The following is a 22255-nucleotide window of genomic DNA, read 5'->3' on the forward strand; positions in this document are numbered from 1 at the left end:
TCAAGTTTAAGGAAAGGTCTTGGGAGTTAAGCACTAGAGACTTACAGATCGAAGATATCCCTCCTTTTCCAAAAGGGCCAATGAGGATGTCTGCTTTGAGAGGGCTAATTTCAGGTAGGTCTGCAAGGGCTTCCCGATGGAACATAAGAGCATGATGTAATTTTAAGTAGCTTTAGAATTGAGAAGTGCAAGTCAGCCTGAAGCATTTAGGAGGATTTCATGTGTGTATCCTGCCAAATGTCTTCCACTGTGGATATGGCAATAAGATCCCATTTGACAAGGTCCCCAATGGACGCTGTATGTTGCAACCACCCATCAGGCCATAAGTTTTTTTTAAGCGTAATCTTCCGATCCCACTCAATCCTTTGCAACATAGTTCTCCAAACAAGCAGGATTGCTGTAGTAATATCTAGGAGGATCGTCTGGATAGGGTTCCTATAAAGCAATCCCAAAATGCTATCTCATCCCTCTAGTTCCATCACCAATCAAAATGCTGGGTGGTGCCACCCTGCAATCAAACTAAACACTGATAAACAACATCTGTGTTTCCCAAAAGTACAGCCGCACATCAGCTATGCCCATTCCTCCATCATATGGCAATTGAAAGCATCTACCATTTGCCAGTCGAGGAGGAAGGTTCAGCCACAAAAGGATTATATTTTCACAGACAGCTTCTGAAACCAGGAACTGGGGACAGGTAAGAGGAAGTTTTAGAGGACATACAGAAGACAATGCAGCATCATCATTTTAAACAGAGATACTCTGCCAAGAATATTAAAGTGGAATTTAGCCCATGTGATGAGATCAGTGGCCAATCTAGTCAGAAGAGGTCTAATTCAAACTCCATCTCCAGTTAGGATCTAGGGCTGTATTCACTCCCAGGTATCAGAAGCTAAGTGTGTGGATTGGAAGTTGCAATTGCACATTTGCTGTGTCACTATTCCCTTTCAATATAGCCAGAATGGATTTGGACCAGTTCTCCTGGAGGTTGGACACCTCCCCATAGAGGATCAAAATCTGGAGCAGATGGAGCAGATCTGGGCCCATAAGAGAGGGCCAGGAAAGAAGCAGGAGAATATTGTGTGCATTATGCACAATTCGGTCCTCAAAGGCTAAACCCCCAATAAAATCCCCAAATCTGGTTTCACACCTGACCCACACTGCTGGAGTTCTATTGCTAAAGTGAAAAGAAGTGGGGGAGGAAGGACATCCCTGCCTGGTTCCTCTCCAGATCAGAAACAGAGAGGAGAGGGTACAGTTAACACAAACTTGAGCCTGTGGACATAAAAAGAGAATCCAGACCTAAAACCTAACTTGATGACAAAACCCCATTTTTTATAGTAATGTGTCGTGCTTTCTTGAAGTCTAGAAGCATTAAAGAACCGAGGTCTTTCAATTCTGAAAACTTGCCAGGGGAGGTCTTTTAATTCAGAAAACGGCCCAGGAACACCTGGAGCCTGCAGATACAATGTTGAGTTCCCTGATGTGGCATAAAGCCATATTGATGGGAGTGGACGAATTGGGGCAATACTCTGATCAGCCTATTCACCAGGGCTTTGCCATAAATTTTGATCTCTTTACCAGCGAAATCTACCAGTAGGAACAATTGTCGGGAGGGTGGACCAATTTATGGAGAATCACAAGAGTTGCTAGATCTAATTCTGGGGAGAAGTGTCCCTTCTCTATTTCCTCTTGTACATATCCAGAAGGAGTGGACTAAAAAAAAATAGAAAGCAGCAATAATATTCTATAGGGAGTCCGTCCAGACCTGGGGCTTTACCAGAATTCATAACTTTTCAAGCACCTTCAGTTTTCTCTCTTGCAAGAGGATGATCAAGCACTGCTTTATTGCAACCCTGTAATTGCTGCATAAGCAAGTCTTCAATGAGTGGAATGAAGCCTCTTGACTGGGACGGTCACATGTCACATTCAGAGACTGGTAATACTCTGCAAAAATCAGCCGCAATATCTGGTGCCTTGGTAAGTATCTCACCCTGGTCATCTGTAAGAAAGGAAATCAGAGGTGAGTTTATGTCCTGTGTTGCCACCAAAAAACGTAATATACCTGTCTCCCCATGTATAAACTCTTCTTGTCCTGGCCAGTCAGCATTGACGAGTGTTCCCAAATGAGTTGTCGTAGGGATGCTCTCTCAAGGGCTAGATGGAGCTGTGTCTGCTCTGTCTATTGACCTTGAATACTGTGCTCCAAGGCATTATATTAGTTTCCAGTGCCGCTACCAGTCCATGTTTCTCTCTTTGCCTGTTAAATATTATTTGATGATTTCCTGGACAGCAGCCTTCCTCAAAGTAAGACTTCAGTTCTTGAGCCAGGAATTGCCTAAATTGTTTGTTTACCAGGTGGCAGGCATTGCGCCACCAACACGGATGAAGGCCTTCCGCCCAATACCCAAAATGCAATTACAAGAGCGTGTACCGAAATACCTTGAGGTCGAGTAAGGGAGCCAGTTCTATGGGAAAGAGCAATGGTGGGGAGCAATATCAAGTCAAAACGAGACGTTGTCTTATGTGCATCCAAAAAATGAGTATATACAGAAAAAATGCGGATTCCATACCCTCCAAGCATCACACAGTCCCAGGCTATTGACCTAGTCCCTTATCCCTCCCTGTGTCCACTCTAACTCCTTAGGCTCAGTGGTGTTCACCTCCGGGATCATAATGTCATTGAAATAACTCCCCAGACTGATAGTTCCTTGGGGTAACTGCAGCACCACCGCCTCCATAAATAACACAAGCGTAGACTTGTGTAGTAGGGGAGGAGCATATACACTAAAAAGATCAAAATGGCTTCCCTCAAAAGTGCCTATTATCGATCACAATTAGTGACCTACAGAGTTTGGTGTCACTTGGGAAAAGCAAACAGAAACGTTCTAGGTAGGAGGATGGCAACCCCTCAGGACCCCTTAGTGTGTCTGGCATGGTAGACTCTGTCATTGTGTCAGAGAGGGGACAGTTACTGCCCAACTCATGGGTCTCCTGCAGCAAAACAACGGCAGGGGCATGACGTTCTGCAAATCGCAGAACCGCTCTGCTCTTGATACGGTTGATTAGGCCATTGTGTAAGAGAATCTTAAGAGGATACAGTTGTGCTGGCAGGTTAAGTGTAATGGGTTACGGCAATCAAAATATGTGTAGTCTGTGCCTTCTACAATAGCTCCGGTGCTATGTCCCAAGTAGAGGAAGCATTGTGTGCAGAGTCCTGTTCTGGGCATAGGTCAGAATCAGCAGAAACATCTTCAGAGTCTGAGCATGTTTATATTCTTGAGATAATTTGTCCCAATCTACGTGATGTTCTATGTCCTGTCGGATGCACTCTGCATCCCCGGTTATTCGGCAAGGCTACCAACCCCCAGGGAGGGCTCGGGATCCTCTGAAGTGGACGCTGTGCTGTCATCCATTCCCATTCAGTTTCTGGAGTGTCAAAAAAGATGGATTTAGAATCGTGGATCATTTACTGCTTTACTTTGTCAAATGACTAACACAACTGTTGAATCTGGAGAGTAATATCTGGGAAAATCAAGATGTAACTTGATTGAAATGAGAGCGCCCCCCCGTATGGCCCTATCTAAGAAACACATCCTGGTCTCTACAATTGAGTATTTGACAATCGGGCGGGGACAACTGTTAGGGGTCTTTGTGCCAGGGATCCATGCCAAAAGCAGGTCGAAAGTTGATTGACGGGAATCCATGTAACAATCAACCGTTCTAAAACACCTAGTGGTGTGGAGTCCACCTCCCTTTCAGGAAACCCCACAAAGCAGAGATTGTAGCATTGTGCTCTATTTTGAGCATCTTTCATATGGTCTTCCAGGATTTTGGACATCGCTCAGAGGCGGGGAAACCATGGACCAAGCTCCGACACTGTGACCTATAACTCTGAAATACTGCACTTCACCCCGTAGAGCCTCTCAGATGCACCATGGAGGTCCTGGTGCAAAGAGACCTCAATTCCAACCTCTCCAATCTTAGATTGGAGCGTAGAGTGAGAGGCCTGTAGAATTGTCCCAGATTCTTCTGCCCTGGGATTCTGGACCAATTTTCCTCTGTGCCTGGGAGGGGTCAGTTTATCTGCTCCCATGGTGTGGGGTCTTTAAGTTGCAACAGTAAGAGGAGGAGAGACAGCGGCCATTGTTGTTGGAATGTATGTAGTGCAAAGGACTAGTGCAACTCAGATCACAGCTGCCCGTACACAGCCCCTGTGGAAGCCAGCTGGAGGAGCCAGTATCCCCTGCTTGATCCCACCAGGTCAGCCCAATGTGCCAGCACCAGGGTGGTGGGAGGTGTTAGAGTCCCACTTCTGTCGGTTGACAACCCGCTTTGGCCATGGAGGGGGGGGTCGGGTCTGGATGAAATAAGGGGGAGATGTGTGGCCTAGTGGGAGAGGGCACTTCAGCCGATACACAAGCGAGAGGTTCAGGGCTGCCCATTCTGGTTCCAAGGGAACCACCTGCTAATCATCACACGTTTCCCTGGCCCTGAGGCTCCAGACCGGCGGGCTGCAATTGGCTGCACTGGAAAAGAATAAGGAAGACGTGTGTAACCAGCCAAACTTGCCAAGCAGTCACTGTCAGGGACCCAGGGGCTCAGCACACAACAGTATGGTGGATAGAGAGAATGCACCTCCACTTGACAGTCTCCTTGAGCGCCCACTTGGTGACCCTCAGACGCAGGCCTCAATGCACGGATCACCTGGCAGGATCCACCAAGCCTACTCGGCCTCGAAACCCACGCGAGTTGGCAAATGCTTGAGTTCAAAGGTCCCGTTGGTCCAAGTGAAGGTCGTCCCTTCTGTTCTGGGTTCCGACACAGAGCTTCAGACATCCCTAGTCCACTTAGCGGCTTGGGGAGGCCGGGTCTGCCATCTTACTGTCACCTCACCTGTCCTCCATAGCCTCCCCAAGGTCCACCTCTGGGACTAAAAACAGCGATTCCCCGGTCCCAGGTGAGTCCACAGCAGTAAGAGGGTCTGGAGGCATACAAGAATAGCAGATTAGCCCCATCAGCACCAGGAATGAGCAACGATCCTACACAGGGAGCCTAGGTTAGAGCGTTCACCATCTTGGCCCTTTTTGGCCATGCCCGCGGTGTTAAAGTTTCTTATCGCTAATTTTATGACACTACTCTGAGTCCATTCTGTCTCATTTCAATCATTACTTGTTGTCTGCCTCGAGAAAGTAGATTTGGAGGTAATGTTTCAATTACTTACCAGTATATCAATTCTTCCTCATCCTAGACATTAGCTAATAACTGGAATGAAAAAATGGACAAGGAGGTAATGTTTAGTGCTATGATGGTGGATGTATGGGCCATGAAAAATGTCAACTATTAAGCTTTTTGGCACTTAAGTAATTTACAAAAATTGACATTTTTGTCCCTTTCATACTAGCGGATACTGCAAGTGAGACAATTGGCTTTGCCAATGGGCGCTTCATTACCAAGTTCCCTTACTTTGAGCAAACCCATGAACCTAGTGGATCACTTAGGGGTTCTGAGACATCACCCTTTGCTCACACTGTAAATTCCCCAAACTCAAACATACATGTTCACAGCAAAGATGAATATAACAGTTGCATATATGCAGCTCACCTGACTCTTCAGTGCTTCTAGACTCCTTCGTAGCTTTACAGAAACGCTTGGACCTGCATATCTTTCAGGTCCGAAGCTGAACTGCTGGATCCAGTTGCAGCCATGTGAAAAAAGAAGCCTTTCTGGGATCTGCAGAGAAAATGAACACACACGGGCCTTATTTACAATGCAAATCAACAAACAACCCTAGGGTCCTCTTTGAGGCTAATGGCATTCCTTCACAGTGCTTGAACTGCTGCAGATCTAGAAAGTTATGATGTACCACTGCACTGACAGAACATGAACAGGCTAATTCGGAGTGAGAACCGTGCAATTCTGGGTGCAACCTCCACACCCGGTAGAAACAAAAGCTGTGGTATTTCCCGGGTGCACAACTTGCATAGGATTCGAGCTTTCCGACCGTTAAATGGGGCAAAACACCCTAAGCAGGTTTCCCACGTCCTAGGTGAGCAAACTCGATTTCATACAATCTGCACAATTTGTGCCAAGTTAATATTGTGTGAGACTGGACCCACAGAGAAAGCAATTATTGAGCCAGTTAGAAACCAAGTAGTTCCCTAAAAATATAGAACAGAATATGCACTTATTTTTCTGAAAGAGGTATAAACATGAGCTCTAGTAAAATCAAACCTACAGTCACCTTTAGATTTCCACATTAATTTTACAACTATCTCTACCAATATTTGTTAAGGAAAGCAAGTCTCCAAACGTTCCTATTTGCCCCAAAGAAAACATGAAAAGTCATTGGCTGGAAATCAGAGTTATGATGGCCAAATATAAACCATTTTGCATAGATATCATTAGACCCATTTACTATATATGGGACGTTTCAAGTAGGGACTAAAGAAGGAAAATACATGCCAATGTTGTTTAATGAAGGAAGATAAATAAATGTGCCTTTAACATGCAAATACATTTCTACTGCTGAATTGCAAGTATTTTGGGACCCAGTCACAAAGGTATCATAAAGGTATACATATGTATATGTACTACACTGTATAGTTACTACCACACTTATGTGTAACTCTACACTAGTTTTGCTATTCACTCCTTAGGAGTGTAGATTTACATCTAGTTGTAGACTTACATGCCTCCACTCCCTCAAATATGGGGGGTGGTGCATCCTACAACAGGATTTACAAACTAAAGCTACTACCAATAACTGTGCACACATAAGTGGCAATCTCCACCACCATGGCAGAGTTCTCCCTCAGGAAAGTGTGGGCACAATTATTAAAGTGCATTATTCTTAAAAAAATATTTTAATGTAAAATATAAATGTAAAATGATTTTAACTATGTATTCCTAACCTACAGTTAATCGAATTAAATGTTACAGCTCACTAACTCATCAAATAAAACAATTAATTAATATATATTATTCAACCTAATAATTGTTTTTAAAAAATTAGAACAATTAAAAAATAGCCAATCTTACTTACACTTTTATTTTATTTAATGTATGGTAACATTTGTTAAAATTAGGTATTTAATTATTTTACATTAATTTATAATTATTTAAATTGTTTGCGTCTAATTCCAATAATTTTTAAATGAAATGTATTAACTTAAAAATAATATGTTATTAATATTTCCCTGCCTCCACTGTTTTCCACAGAAGTGTGTTGAAGTACCTACGTGTGTCCATGTCAGGTGCTTGACGTACTTTAAATTTGGGCTTGAGTACATTTACATCTGTTATGACATCTCTAAGGCTTTAGTAACTTTGGAAGTGTAGGTTGTGAATAGCAATGGTGTAACACATTTATGGTTCTGTGTTCCTTAAAATTCCCAAAACCCTTCCCATTTAGTAGTAAATAGTCTCCAATCTCAAGGCATTCTCCCACATTTAATACGAACACAGATAAATATGTGCGTCAAGATTTTCGCGTGAAAATATAGCAGAGGTGGCATTGTTGGTGGATTTATGCAACTCACGTGAAGTCAGGGCATAATGTATGAAAAAAAGAATTGCAGGGGCCCAAATTTTATCTCAGGAGCTCATTGCTGACACTGCAGAATGTCAGGGTTGCTGGAGAGTAAGGCAGCCCCATACATGATTCCACCTCATGCTTCATCCTTCCACCACCTAAACTGACACTCTCTTTATCTGACTCTCACATGTTTTTTTTAAATCCCTGCTTTCTAGCTTTGTCACTGTTTTCTTATTTGTCTCCTTCTTCTTACCTGTTATGAATTCCCTCGATCTCTAATAAAGGCTGATGAGAAAATAGAAGTTCTGGTCCCCAAAAATAAGTGCCACTGCCCCCCACCTTTAAGCAGCAGCACACAATAAGAAGAACATGAATGTGGTCTAGAATCCAGTTGAATGGATTTAATGCAACGGTTTAATTTCTTTAGTTTAATAATAAAAACATTTGTGCTACACATGTTCAAGTTTCTGTAGTTATCAAGAGCTTCCAACTAGCATTATTACACCACGTTTAGGAAATATACTGAACTGCATAGAGATGCATTCCTATTTCATGGATGGTATTTGTTGGACCATTCAGGTATAATTCAGTTACACGTGAAAGGAAGCTGCTATGTCATAATTTATGTCTACATATGGAATAGGGACACTGTAGAAGTTAGTTGTGGGTTATATTTTTCAACAGAACTTTCTTAAAGTAAGTAGAAAGCAGAGCGGAAGATGGTGGCTGCCAATTGCTAACTCTCACAAGTTAATGTAGGAAAAAAGTGACAGAAGTTGCACTGCAAAAATACAACTGGTGGGTCTTTCAATTCCCAAAAAATGTGTGCTGTATGGAACTTCCTTTCTGATAGTTTTGTAGAGTCTACATATGAGACAATGCGGGCCATTACAGAGAACTTAAACTGAATGGCAGAAAACGTAAATTCAATTATAATATGTTAGCAAAGGAAACGCTGCAGCAAGGTCTTCCCACAAGACAGCTGATACTGGAAGGTCTGGGATTCCATTGTAAATGTAAGCACCTTATTTAGCACTTGGCACTTTAATGAAAAATAACTTCCTTTTTGACTATAAGAACCATGACTGGATCATTGTCAGGTCTTTTTATCAAAACAAGTTCTTGATTATAACCTAAGGAAGGTCTATCCCTCAGAATAATATGTATCTGGGGATTGCGCTAGCGAGCACTTTTGAAGATGTATTTAAATAGTGTTTTGATAAATTTGTTGCACTTTATATGCTATGCCAATGGCTAGGAATGTATGTATTCGATTTAGCACTTGGCATTTTAAAGAAAGGGATCACTTTTAAAGATGTAGTTAAAAAATTTACTGGTAAACTTGCTGCACTTTATATGTTATGCCAATCGCTGTATTTCCGAACCTGCTGGAATTTTATGTAAAGTTTCCTATGTGTTTATTCTATGTCTATGAACTCTCAATTAAAAAAAAACAGCTGATACTATATCAAAGGAGATGCTGGCTTAGGACTACTAACATTTCAGGAAAGGGTTGGAAAATGTTATTGTGTAACATTTAGGCAGATAGAACATTAAAGAAGAGACTAAAACCTCTAGTACAGGGTTCTCAACATAAAATATGGGATCTGACATGTAGGCTGCTCCACCTACAAGCACCATATAAATAGATGGGCTGAAGCAGTGGTGGCCGAAAACAAGATCTAGGCCCAGCTTCCTAATAGCAGAATTGTCACCAAGATAGGCTTTTTTGGGGTACTTTGAATCATCTAGTCTGATAAGTGCAGACCGGAGTCTTTATGTGGAATTTAACTGCAACTGATCTACAACGTTTAGGAGAACTAGCCCCATTAATGCCCCTCTTGTCAGTTCGAGTATTTATGTCCATTGTACTCTGAATCAATCGGAATACTGAGATCATCCTTTCCTCCGTTTTGTGTACACCCTGGTGTGTAAGTTAAAGCAGCAAACAGGGGTAAGCCAATAGGCCTGGCTTGCATTTCCAGTCCGGACTAAAACAGTTTTTAAATAGCCTACTGTAGCGACAAAAGAAACAAAAGTCAATTGTTTTCTGTATAAATGAGCCAAAGAATACAATTTAGGATGATTGAATGCATGTTTGAGATGTAAAATAGTCCCTCATTGTAGGAGGATGGATATCGGACTATGGTGTGTAGGAGGATGGATATCTGACTATGGTTACCCCAAGATTTTTGCCTTGTGTTTAGCTGGTTTTCGACTTAGTTGGCCTGGGACCCTGCTAATCAGGGCCCCAGGCTATCTGCTCTCTCTGTAAAATGGACTCCATGTACTTTAGGTACATTACCAATTGGGATTGGATCACCTTATGAGCCCCTGTACAGTGTACTATAGGTACCCAGGGCATAGGTGCCTTCAAGGCCTACCAGGGGCTGCAGCATATCTTTTGCCACCCCTTGCTGGCCATCCAAACTGACACAACTGGCTGATCACTCAGCTGGGGCAAGGTCCTGTAATCACCCCTTGCTTAGATGTAGTATACCTATGTCTAAACCTATATCTGGACACATATGCACCTATAAGTCACTCCTATGGCTGGCCTTAACAATCCTGGAGGCAGAGTGCTTGGTTTTATGTGAGATGGTGCTCTAGCATGAACTGAGCCTGTCTGCAGCTTTTGGAACCATGTCCTTATAGCTGTTCCAGGGTATTGCCATACCATATACTCTTAAGTGCATTATAATTCTCACGGTTATTGTTAACTTTGGTTTGGCTTTATCAAAACATGTCGTGTAAGGTATCATACACTTTGGAATACTACCCCCTTGCCATTTCTGGCAACGGGGGTAGCATTACACCCTTCTAGAGGGATAAGACATGTTACTTTATTTAAACGCGGTTAAAACTAACCAGAGCCTCAGCATCACAAAATGGATGCTGCTGCCACAGACACAAGTCTGGCCTCCTGCTGCTGACCGAAACTCCGGCAAAAGGTTTCCTGTCACAGGGAGGTGTTACACCACCCCAGACAGGAGATAGTGGATTGAGGCAGGCAGGGCGAGTGAAACTAGACACTGCCTGGGGCGCACAAGGCACCCCATGCATAGCCCAGTTCAAACCGGTGCTGGGGCACTCCAGCCCCAGCTCTGGCGTGAAACAGGACAAAGGGAAGGGGGTGTGACCACCCCCTTCCAAGGTCCCACCCATAGGAGGGACCTAGCAGGTAATCCAGCCCCTTGATTTGGAATAAAGGTAGGAGCTGTGTCCATAGACTTTAGATAATTATGACTGAAACTTTGAAATGAAACTCTGGACCCTTCAACATCCCACTCGACGTGGAAGACTGAAGAATCTCCCTTGTGGTCAAGGAGTGACCACCCTGTGCAAGCAGGCACCATCAAGCGCCCAACGGTTTGCTTTGTTGCAGCTCCTGCCGGAGCTCGAGCAACAGAGATCAACAAGAACCGGATTCCCAGACATCCAACAGCCCGATCCACAGCCACAGCAAAGCTGAGACCAGTGGAGGCGACGTGAGACGTGGGACCGGCCATCTTGGAAAGCCTGTGAAGTGCTTCCTGTGCAGCTCCCGAGGCACCCTCGATGCTGTGCATTGGGGACTGAGAAGCCCCAGCCCTGAGCAGCTTTTGCACCAAAGATCACCTCTCCACACTCACCGAGTGCTGCCTGGGGCCCTTTTGCATTTTCCCGCTTGACGCGTCTGTCCGGTCACTTACCCATTGGCTAGTGGCCTCTACGACGACGAACCTTTGAATTTATACCACTGGTCTGGTTGCTCCAAACTGGACCTCGCTCCCCTGAAAAGGAGCAGCCTCTCTGTCCTTGCTGGTCCGAGTAAGGAGCGATCTTCAAATCGTGCATGGGTTGCATTTGCCAAGGCCTGTTGCTCCGATCCGGAAGCCGACACCGCCAACAGCGAGAGCCTTTGTGCGACAGTCCATGATCCACTCCTGGTCATCGTCGATGCCCCCGAGTCCACGTGGCAGCGGAGACAAGCTTCTCGACAACCACCTGATTGCGCCCGACATCGCCTGGTTCCTTCCTGGTTCCATCCTGGTCACTGGCTAGTGACCCAGACTCTGTCCCCTCTGCTTTCAGGTACTCTACATCCTCGATCCACCCTTGGATCCAACTGGACTCTTCTCTCCTGGCCGCCTGCAGCATCTTCATCTCCAGGCTCCATAGAACTCCACGACGAAACCCGACGCACTTTGACACCTATGCACCTGCTTCCTGTGGGTGAGGTAACGAGAGTACTCTGGTGCACCTCTAGTGTCCTAAGTTTAAGTGGCTAAGTTCTAGTCCAGTCGGAAGACTTCTAAATCTGCAACTTTGTAACTTTTACGCAGCATTGACTTTGCATTGGTGAATGCGTGTGCTTTAGGCACTGCACCCGTATCCCGTGGGCCTCTCCCGTCCTAACTGCTGTTAGTCCAGTGAAGCCCCAGCGATTCACAAGGCCCTAGGCCTTACCATTGTTCAAGACGTGGTACTTATACCACTATTTTAGTATATCGTTAAAGCGGCCACCGGCCCTATCCATAATTGTGCAACCTTTGTATGTTTAACTGTGCTTTTGTTTAAACGCTTGTGCCTCTGTCCTCAAAGAGTACAGAGGATTATTCTAGAAATAAATACATATATTTTTATAATATATAACTTGTTTGGTGTCCTTTCATTTGGTATTAAAAGGATTGCATATGGTAAACCAGCTGGCTTCACATGCCCTCTTGAGCTAAGCCTCAGACTGCTTAGGTCCATGCTACCCCTAGGATAGCTTGTCTATAAGGTTGACTTACAACCACTCACCATAAGGGTTGTTTGGACTGATACAAGGTGCTCACTAGAATAGTGAACATCATACATCAGGCCAACTTCTCACACTCATGCATTGCAATGCAAGCGCTCCATAGAATGCAGAATGATCCCCCACCAGCCAGTAGCATATATATATGTGAAAGAATGGGTAGAAAAGGGCCCTGTAGACAGCCAATACGTTTAGTGTGATCACGAGAACAGGTTATGAATAGGTACCCTCATTGCATTTTATTAGCTATATACAGAAATGCTAGCAAGTGGTTGTGCCTGGAAATGTCTAACATGTGAATGGGATGCCTGTTACACATGCACATAACTGGATAACTGTGTGAATTAGGTATTGAGGTTTCTACTGTATGGTTACTGGTGTTCCTGTGTGAATAAGAACTCTGAGAAAGATCTAGAGAAGCTGACCTGGGCAAGCAATCCTTTTACATACATTCACTATAACGAAATGGAAAGTTAACTTATGCTGTGAACGCCAGAAGGCAAAAAAATATGACTTGATTCAGACATGCCTCGTACTAGAACTTTTCAGAAAAGGGGTGGTGATGAACAGAGTGTCTGGATTAAGCAGACCACTCTTACCCAGTCCAAAGATCAGGGCTTGATCCATCACCGTTATTTAGCTCACTGCCCCATCCCAGCTCAGAACCTGGCTACATGCAAATTAGTCTGACCCTGGCCCAGTGCATCATGGGAACAGGGCAGACCAAACTACCAAGCCAATTCTTTACTGGAAAGGAAACAAGCTTCCGGGGACCGGTTTCTGGCATTACAGCCGTCTTCGGCCCGGCTTGCTTGAATCCTGATGGTGCAGTGAGCAAGGGACTCACATCTGAGTATACCCTTCCACACCTATAGTGGCCAAAACGATTCATAAAGGGGGTGGTGATGGACAGAGTATCTGAATTAAGCAGAACACTCTTACCCAGTCCAAAGATCAGGGCTTGATCCATCACCATTATTTAGCTCACTGCCCCATCCCAGCTCAGAACCTGGCTACATGCAAATTAGTCTGACCCTGGCCCAGTGCATCATGGGAACAGGGCAGACCAAACTACCAAGCCAATTCTTTACTGGAAAGGAAACAAGCTTCCGGGGACCGGTTTCTGGCATTACAGACGTCTTCGGCCCGGCTTGCTTGAATCCTGATGGTGCAGTGAGCAAGGGACTCACATCTGAGTATACCCTTCCACACCTATAGTGGCCAAAACGATTCATAAAGGGGGTGGTGATGGACAGAGTATCTGAATTAAGCAGAACACTCTTACCCAGTCCAAAGATCAGGGCTTGATCCATCACCGTTATTTAGCTCACTGCCCCATCCCAGCTCAGAACCTGGCTATATGCAAATTAGTCTGTCCCTGGCCCAGTGCATCATGGGAACAGGGCAGACCAAACTACCAAGCCAATTCTTCACCAGAAAGGAGACAAGCTTCCGGGGACCGGTTTCTGCCATTTCAGGCGTCGTCGGCCCGGCTTGCTTGAATCCTGATGGAGCAGTGAGCAAGGGACTCGTGTCTGAGTATACCCTGCCACACCTATAGTGGCCAAAAACGATTCAGAAAAGGGGTGGTGATGAACAGAGTGTCTGAATTAAGCAGACCACTCTTACCCAGTCCAAAGATCAGGGCTTGATCCATCACCGTTATTTAGCTCACTGCCCCATCCCAGCTCAGAACCTGGCTATATGCAAATTAGTCTGTCCCTGGCCCAGTGCATCATGGGAACAGGGCAGACCAAACTACCAAGCCAATTCTTCACCAGAAAGGAGACAAGCTTCCGGGGACTGGTGTCTGCCATTTCAGGCGTCGTCGGCCCGGCTTGCTTGAATCCTGATGGAGCAGTGAGCAAGGGACTCATGTCTGAGTATACCCTGCCACACCTATAGTGGCCAAAAACGATTCAGAAAAGGGGTGGTGATGAACAGAGTGTCTGAATTAAGCAGACCACTCTTACCCAGTCCAAAGATCAGGGCTTGATCCATCACCGTTATTTAGCTCACTGCCCCATCCCAGCTCAGAACCTGGCTATATGCAAATTAGTCTGTCCCTGGCCCAGTGCATCATGGGAACAGGGCAGACCAAACTACCAAGCCAATTCTTCACCAGAAAGGAGACCCCGGAAGCTTGTTTCCTTTCCAGTAAAGAATTGGCTTGGTAGTTTGGTCTGCCCTGTTCCCATGATGCTCTGGGCCAGGGTCAGACTAATTTGCATTTAGCCAGGTTCTGAACTGGGATGGTGCAGTGAGCTAAAAAACGGTGATGGATCAAGCCCTGATCTTTTGACTGGGTAGGAGTGTTCTGCTTAATTCAGATACTCTGTCCATCACCACCCCCTTTATGAATCGTTTTGGCCACTATAGGTGTGAAAGGGTATACTCAGATGTGAGTCCCTTGCTCACTGCACCATCAGGATTCAAGCAAGCCGGGCCGAAGACGGCTGTAATGCCAGAAACCGGTCCCCGGAAGCTTGTTTCCTTTCCAGTAAAGAATTGGCTTGGTAGTTTGGTCTGCCCTGTTCCCATGATGCACTGGGCCAGGGTCAGACTAATTTGCATGTAGCCAGGTTCTGAACTGGGATGGAACAGTGAGCTAAAAAACGGTGATGGATCAAGCCCTGATCTTTTGACTGGGTAGGAGTGTTCTGCTTAATTCAGATACTCTGTCCATCACCACCCCCTTTTATCAATCGTTTTGGCCACTATAGGTGTGGAAGGGTATACTCAGATGTGAGTCCCTTGCTCACTGCACCATCAGGATTCAAGCAAGCCGGGCCGAAGACGGCTGTAATGCCAGAAACCGGTCCCCGGAAGCTTGTTTCCTTTCCAGTAAAGAATTGGCTTGGTAGTTTGGTCTGCCCTGTTCCCATGATGCACTGGGCCAGGGTCAGACTAATTTGCATGTAGCCAGGTTCTGAACTGGGATGGTGCAGTGAGCTAAAAAACGGTGATGGATCAAGCCCTGATCTTTTGACTGGGTAGGAGTGTTCTGCTTAATTCAGATACTCTGTCCATCACCACCCCCTTTATGAATCGTTTTGGCCACTATAGGTGTGGAAGGGTATACTCAGATGTGAGTCCCTTGCTCACTGCACCATCAGGATTCAAGCAAGCCGGGCCGAAGACGGCTGTAATGCCAGAAACCGGTCCCCGGAAGCTTGTTTCCTTTCCAGTAAAGAATTGGCTTGGTAGTTTGGTCTGCCCTGTTCCCATGATGCACTGGGCCAGGGTCAGACTAATTTGCATGTAGCCAGGTTCTGAACTGGGATGGTGCAGTGAGCTAAAAAACGGTGATGGATCAAGCCCTGATCTTTTGACTGGGTAGGAGTGTTCTGCTTAATTCAGATACTCTGTCCATCACCACCCCCTTTATGAATCGTACTAGAACTTGGCATTCTGTTGATTGCCGATCACTCTCGGACTGACGTCATTGTTGTATTTTGTCTACGGAGCTGGAGAATATATATATAGATATGAAAAATTCTCACCTATAAAGGAAAGGGGTATGCTAAGAATTGATGTGGACCAGGAAATACTAGCTCCATACAGAGGAACAACCTGCAAGACAGTCAAACCAGCTCTTTGGAGAGAGAACCTACACCATAATACAGTAAAAAAAAACTAATAATCAAAACGTTTTTTACTTTATTTATAGCATTATTTGGAACAAATGTTTTAACCAAAAGTAATTTCACATTTAAACTTGTTTTGGACCATCTTGTTACATCTTAACAGGATAATTAAGAAAATCAGCTGAGACCATGGCAAAAAAAGAGAACATTAACATTTCATCCACAGGACCACAGGATGAAAATGTTTATTTGTACAGCTGCAATACCCTTTGACTAAAAGGCCCTAATACACCAATTTCTTGCTTATCTGTCGCAATAGCAGAGTCGTAACTATCTTCAGAACGACATTAACTATTATACTGGTAAATGTGCAGGAAAGCAGGACAGAAAAAGAACAACTGGCCAGGTTGATAAACAAGATTAATAATGCTTACAGAATCAACCTTGTTGTAAAACCACCTCTTAGCATGCCAAACAACTCCTTGTTTTGTGTCAGGGTGATAAAAAAAGAACAGAGGCACCATTGCACGACAGCCTATGGATAAGTAAATGCCTGGTAATTGTGATGTTGTGCAATATAGGGCGCCTGAGGCCTATTACACTTGCGCATTCTCAGGACAAAGTACACGTCTACACAGTATCATAGTTGGGTCACAACTAGCCTCGTGCGACCACGCCCCCGTTTATGAGGCACACCCAGACCACGCCTGGTCCGAGCGCATTGGTGCGACATATCCACACTGCACTGCTAATTCATTACATCAATGAGGCTGTACTTGTACGCTGAAAGCATCTTGCAAGATCTGGTACAAAACAATTCAAAACAATATGCATAAGACGATGTAATGTTGTCAAGGTGGTGGACGCCACCACATCTCCCACTGTGTTAGGAGTGGTCTCCTTAGATCCCCCTATAAGCGTAAGTGATAATGAGCCAGGCCGGCCGTGGCTCAGTTTCGATCTGGTCAGCACCATTAACGTGCCTCCAGGTCTCCCTGTTTGTCAGTGGCCTCATGGTCTAGGCCACAACACCACACTGGCAGCGAGGTGGTCAAGCGGCCCGCTACACCGCCTCCCACCCACTTTGTCGGCCACTGTCGCCTCTTTGGGAGCGATCCTGCCGCACCTCCTGTGCCCTCAACCTGGCATGCCCCTGTTGCGTGTTTGGCCAACCCTGAACCAGTGAGTGGCGCCGATCTCCTGCCCGCCCAGTGAGCTCACCTGCCTGCACCCTGGCTGAGATCTCCACGCCGCTCCGCCAACGAGCGCGCACACTTGCGGTCTCTGCCTCCAACCCAACGTGGCGCTGCGGCGCTCCATGAACTGTGCAAGTTTGCTCGCGGACATCGCACACCGACTTCTACTCCCGGTAAGCCGATCTAATTGGCCTCGCTTCCTCACCGCTACCCAGCCAACCTCTGCCAGCCCAGCGCTGCAGGCATTACTACTCGTGCTACTACGCCCACGAGGCCTGGCTACCAGCTGCCTCCTCTGCCCACATGGTCCCCGGCCGCCTGTGCCCCTGCCTGTCAGTGCCAGCATCCAAGGCTCCAGTTGAACTTAAGCTATGCACTCCTTTCCAGCAGGAGTTTCTGGTGCATACAGTGCACTCCCTTCCTCAACGCAATGCCTCCAGGGTTCTTGCTGCCTGCCCTTCAGGCCCTCTCACCGCCACACGTCCTAGGGCGCCTGCATCTCCCCTGCAGTGGCCCCAGGCCCAGCGACTGCCTGATATGTTGGTGCCCGCGCCCACCTGCGCCCACAGTCTGTGTGAACATCGCCTTCTTGGCAGCTACCTACCTTCTTGCCCACATGGCGTCTGTCCCACCGTTGGAGCACTTCACCATTACAGGGCCCCGCCCTCCCAGGCGGCGCACTGGAAAGCATGGGTAGAGCACCTGGAAACATACTTTGATGCCACAGACATCCCGGTCAATAGAGGAGGCCTATGCTCCTTCACCTGGAGAGGGCAGACATTCACAAAATCGCAAAGACAGTTCGTGAAAATGGGCCCCCAAGGAACTATGACACAATGCGCGATGAAATTACTGCTCACTTTGATCCCCATGCCAACCTCCACTACGACCGTTTCCTTCCCCGCCAAGTGCGGCAACAGCCAGATGAGTCTGACAACATCTTCTTTGGAAGATTTAAGGAGCTGGCGAGCACCTGCACCCTCCCCGATGTGGATGACGAAGTCCGGGCGCAATTCATTCAAAGATGCGCCTCTTCCAAACTGCGTGAACGCATCCTGCAGGAGCACAACATGCTGATGAGGGACATCCTGACACTAGGGTGCTCCAAGGGACTGTCCAAAGCTAGGGCGGCCCACATGGAACTCAAGACCAATGCTGCAGTCAAGGAAGAACCAGTCTGCGCCATTCGCACTGACGCCCGGGACACCCAGCCTAGGGTCCAGTAAGCCGCCCACACAAGCCTCCAGACACAGCCCAAGGAATCACCCGTGCAAGTGGTGTGGCGGCCCGCTCCCTTACAACGGCACCTGCCCAACCCAAGGAAAGTCCTGCAGTGCATGTGGAAAACTAAATCATTTTTCCAAAGAGTGCTGCTCGACGCCAAGTAGAAAACCGAAAGGCCCGTCACGCCATGTGAGAGCCCTCAAACCTCTCCCGGATTATTCCTCGAGCGGCGAAATGGACGTAGATGAAGCGGCGACAGTCCACATCACACGCATGCTGAATGCCTTCACAGCCACCCCACAGGCGGCACCCATGTGCACAGTTAGGGTGCAGAACCACTCTGTAGCAGCGCTAATTGACACAGGCGCAACCATCAACCTCATGGCTGCAAGCGTCTACCAGAGCCTACTCAACCCGCCGGTCCTCCGCAACACCAAAGTCCAGGTGTATGCGTTCGGCACCCACTCTCCACTCAAACTGTGCGGTGTCTTCCAGGCGGACCTCTCCCATGACCATGCTCACCAGCAGTCCAAAGTCTACATATCACAAGAAGGGTCAGGGTTCTTGGTCAGCTGTCGCACCAGGCAGGATCTTCAACTCATACAATTCGCATTCACCATGCATGCCCTCGACCTCGACAACCTGATGAAAGAGTTCGAGGGGATTGGATGCCTATATGTTCAGGTTGTCCCACTGCACATAGACAAGTCCGTAGCTCCTATAGCTCTCAGGCACAAGAGGATTGCTTTTCACCTCCAACTGAAGGTTGAAGTGGATCTCTGCCTTCTGGAAAATGCTGGGATCATCGAACGGGTTCGAGGCCCCACTCCGTGGGTGTCCCCCATCGTTGTCGCAAAGAAACTAAAGCAGCCTGATGCAGTCCGCATCTGCGTGGACATGAGGGTCCCAAACCTCGCCATCAAATGTGAAAGTCACCTGACACCCACGGTCGACTACATCATTGGCGTGCTCACGGGGTCCAAATGGTTCTCGAAGATGGACCTCCGCTCGGGGTACCACCAGGCCCCACTACACCCTGACTCCCATCCGATCACCACGTTCTCCACCCACGCTGGACTCTGGCGCTACACCCGCCTCAACTTCGGAATTTCAAGCGCAGCCGAGGTATTCCAGAACATCATCAAAAACACCCTCCAGGGGCTAGAAGGAGTGCTCAATGTGAGCGACGACATCATGGTGCATGCTCCCTCTTTAAAAGAACATCTCCTTCGTCTTCATGCTGTGTTCATTCGCCTCCGAGACAGTGGGCTAAGCCTGCACCAGGAGAAGTGTGAGTTCCCGCGCCGGGACATCAGCTTCTTTGGGTATCGGTTCTCAGACAAAGGCATCATATCCGATCCGGACAAAGTGAAGGATGTTCAGGAGGCGCCCGCCCCAACGTTGGTGTCAGGAGTCCAAAGGTTCCAGGGCATGGTTACATACTGTGGGCATTTCATCAGAAACTCGTCCGACCTAACCAGCCCCCTCCGGAACCTTACCAAAGCCACCTGACACTGGACATGGGGTCTGGAACAGGAGACGGCGTTCCAACAAACAAAAGCTGCACTGTCTGCCGATACCACGCTGGTATACTTCAAGCCACTGCACGACTCCCAACTAGTGGTTGACGCCAGCCCTACAGGCCTGGGCGCTGTCCTTGCGCAATGACAGGACTGCGGAAAATGGACCCCTGTTGCCTACGCCAGCTGGACCCTCATGCCCACCAAACAACGATATTCTCAAATCGAGGAAGAAGCTATCACGATCCTATGGGGGTGTCGCCACTTTCACATATACATGTACGGCCACTCGTTTACAGTCATCGCAGACCACAAGTCTTTGATCCTGCTATTCCAAGGCTCCTTGTCTCGCCCTCCCCAACGGATCGAGAAGTGGATCCTACAGCTGCAGGAATTCCAGTTCACAGTGGAATACAAACCGGGCACCCAGCGGACTTCCTGTCGCGGCACGCACGGCTGGTCACCCTTCCGGAAGCTGCTAAAGCAGCAGCCACCGAAGACTACGTAAGGCTGGTAGTTGAAAGGTCCAGACCTCTCCTGATGTCCCTGAAGGAAGTCATAGAAGCCACGCAAGACGACGACTGCCTCCAGATCACCATCAGAGCGGTCGCCTCAGGAGACTGGAAGCCCCTACAGAGCCCTTCACTGCTCCGGAGAGCATCCGCCCAGGCAATTTTGAAGTCCTTGTACCTAGTCCGCCATGAACTGTCTGTCAGCCAACGGCTGCCTTCTGAGAGGCCCGTGCCTTATCCTACCAGAAAGTTTGACTCACCAAGCAGCCCTCCTTGCACATGGCGCTCACCAGTGGATCACCAAATTTAAAAAAAACGCCTCCGGAGCAAGGTCTGGTTCCCTGGCATGGACCAACGGATAGAGTCAGTGGTGCAACACTGCCCTGTATGTCTAGCGACGAGCCTGCCAAGCAAACCAGCACCGGTCATCACGGAAGCGGCTCCGAATGCACCATGGGAGAGAGTGAGTGCTGATTTTGGTAGCCTGCCCGCAGGGAAATACAGGTTGGTAGTGGTGGACGATTTCTCACGGTACCCTGAGGTTGAGTTTGTCCTCTCCACAGCAGCTGCAGAAGTGATTCCCAAACTAGAGAAGCTCATGGTGACCCATGGACTCTTTGGTGAGCTCCGCACCAACAATGGACCACCGTTCACCAGTGCAGAAGTAGCCGAGTATCTAGCCTCCCACAAAGTGAAGCACCGCAAAATAACGCCAAGAAGGCCCAGGCCAATGGGAAGGTGGAACGCCTGATGCGGACCCTGAACTAAACAATCCACATTGCCCTAGCTGATGGACACGATCTAGAGCAAGCTGTGTATCGGTTCCTTCGAGAGTATCAGCTCACTCCTCACTGCACCACAGGCATCACCCTGAGCCGGCTGTGTTTTAGTCGGGCGGGACAGACACCATCCCGCATCATCCAGTGTGGGCTGAAGCGCCCAACCCCCCCGAACCAGTCATTCTCCAGGTGAGAAAAGAATAACAATGAAGCATCATAGGGGAGACACGGCAAAGAAAGCCCAAATGTCGTTGGTGACTCGAGTACTGGTACGAGACCGCCACCCTGGAGGGAAGGTCAGGTTGCCCTTTGAACTTAACCCCTGGACTGTGACCGCGATAAAACGCATTATGGTAACCGCCCAAAGAGGGCATGAGAGTGTGACCCACAACATATCATTCTTCAAGAAAGGCCCCGATGACGAAGTGGACGAATTCCCGATGCCCGAAGGCCACAACAAGACTTTCTCAAATGGACTCCTGGGCAACAGCCGTGAAGCCGTGAGCCATGTGGAAGGCCCGCCCCCACTCCAGCTCTCAGGGCGACCCCAGACCCGGAACCTGAGAATAACCAGAGGCCCGGAGTCTGCAGCGACCCAATCGGGTTGGTGCCAACGCCTCCAATGCAGAGCAGCCAGAATCGGTACAACCTGCAGCCTTGTCCAAAGCCGCCCCAGGAGTATAAAGACTATGGGGCATATTATCAAGGACAGGCGATACATTATCGCCGCTTTTATCGGCAGGAAACTGCCGATAAAGCGGCGATAATGGCCTTGATAATATGCTCTATGAATTCCAATCGAAGCCCATGTTAGATGTGAACACATGTGAACACATCTAACATGGGCTTCGATTGGAATTCATAGAGCATATTATCAAGGCCATTATCGCCGCTTTATCGGCAGTTTCCTGCCGATAAAAGCGGCGATAATGTATCGCCTGTCCTTGATAATATGCCCCTATGTATCTTGAGGCTAGTCGGGGACAGCAGAATGGGTCACAGCCAGTGAGAACAGCCGCTTATGAAGACCAAGTAAGACTGTTTCATGAGTGCCCCGCGCCAGGGGTTGTGTTTTATGGAATGTATGTTTTATTCTGTGTTGCCCCTGCATACCGGT

The 22255-nt window shown here is 47.5% G+C and overlaps 1 protein-coding gene across 1 annotated transcript in view; it reads right to left on the reverse strand.

Annotated features, from left to right (window-relative positions):
• Positions 1 to 22255, reverse strand: part of OTULINL (OTU deubiquitinase with linear linkage specificity like) — a 340162-nt gene that overhangs the window by 51249 nt on the left and 266658 nt on the right. Inside the window, exon 6 of the mRNA XM_078687595.1 lies at positions 5605 to 5733. Within this exon, the coding sequence (XP_078543721.1) occupies positions 5605 to 5733 (129 nt within the window). The remainder of the gene's footprint in view (positions 1 to 5604; positions 5734 to 22255) is intronic.

The sequence above is a fragment of the Lissotriton helveticus genome, chromosome 4_1 (assembly GCF_964261635.1).
Source record: "Lissotriton helveticus chromosome 4_1, aLisHel1.1, whole genome shotgun sequence".
NCBI lineage: Eukaryota > Metazoa > Chordata > Amphibia > Caudata > Salamandridae > Lissotriton > Lissotriton helveticus.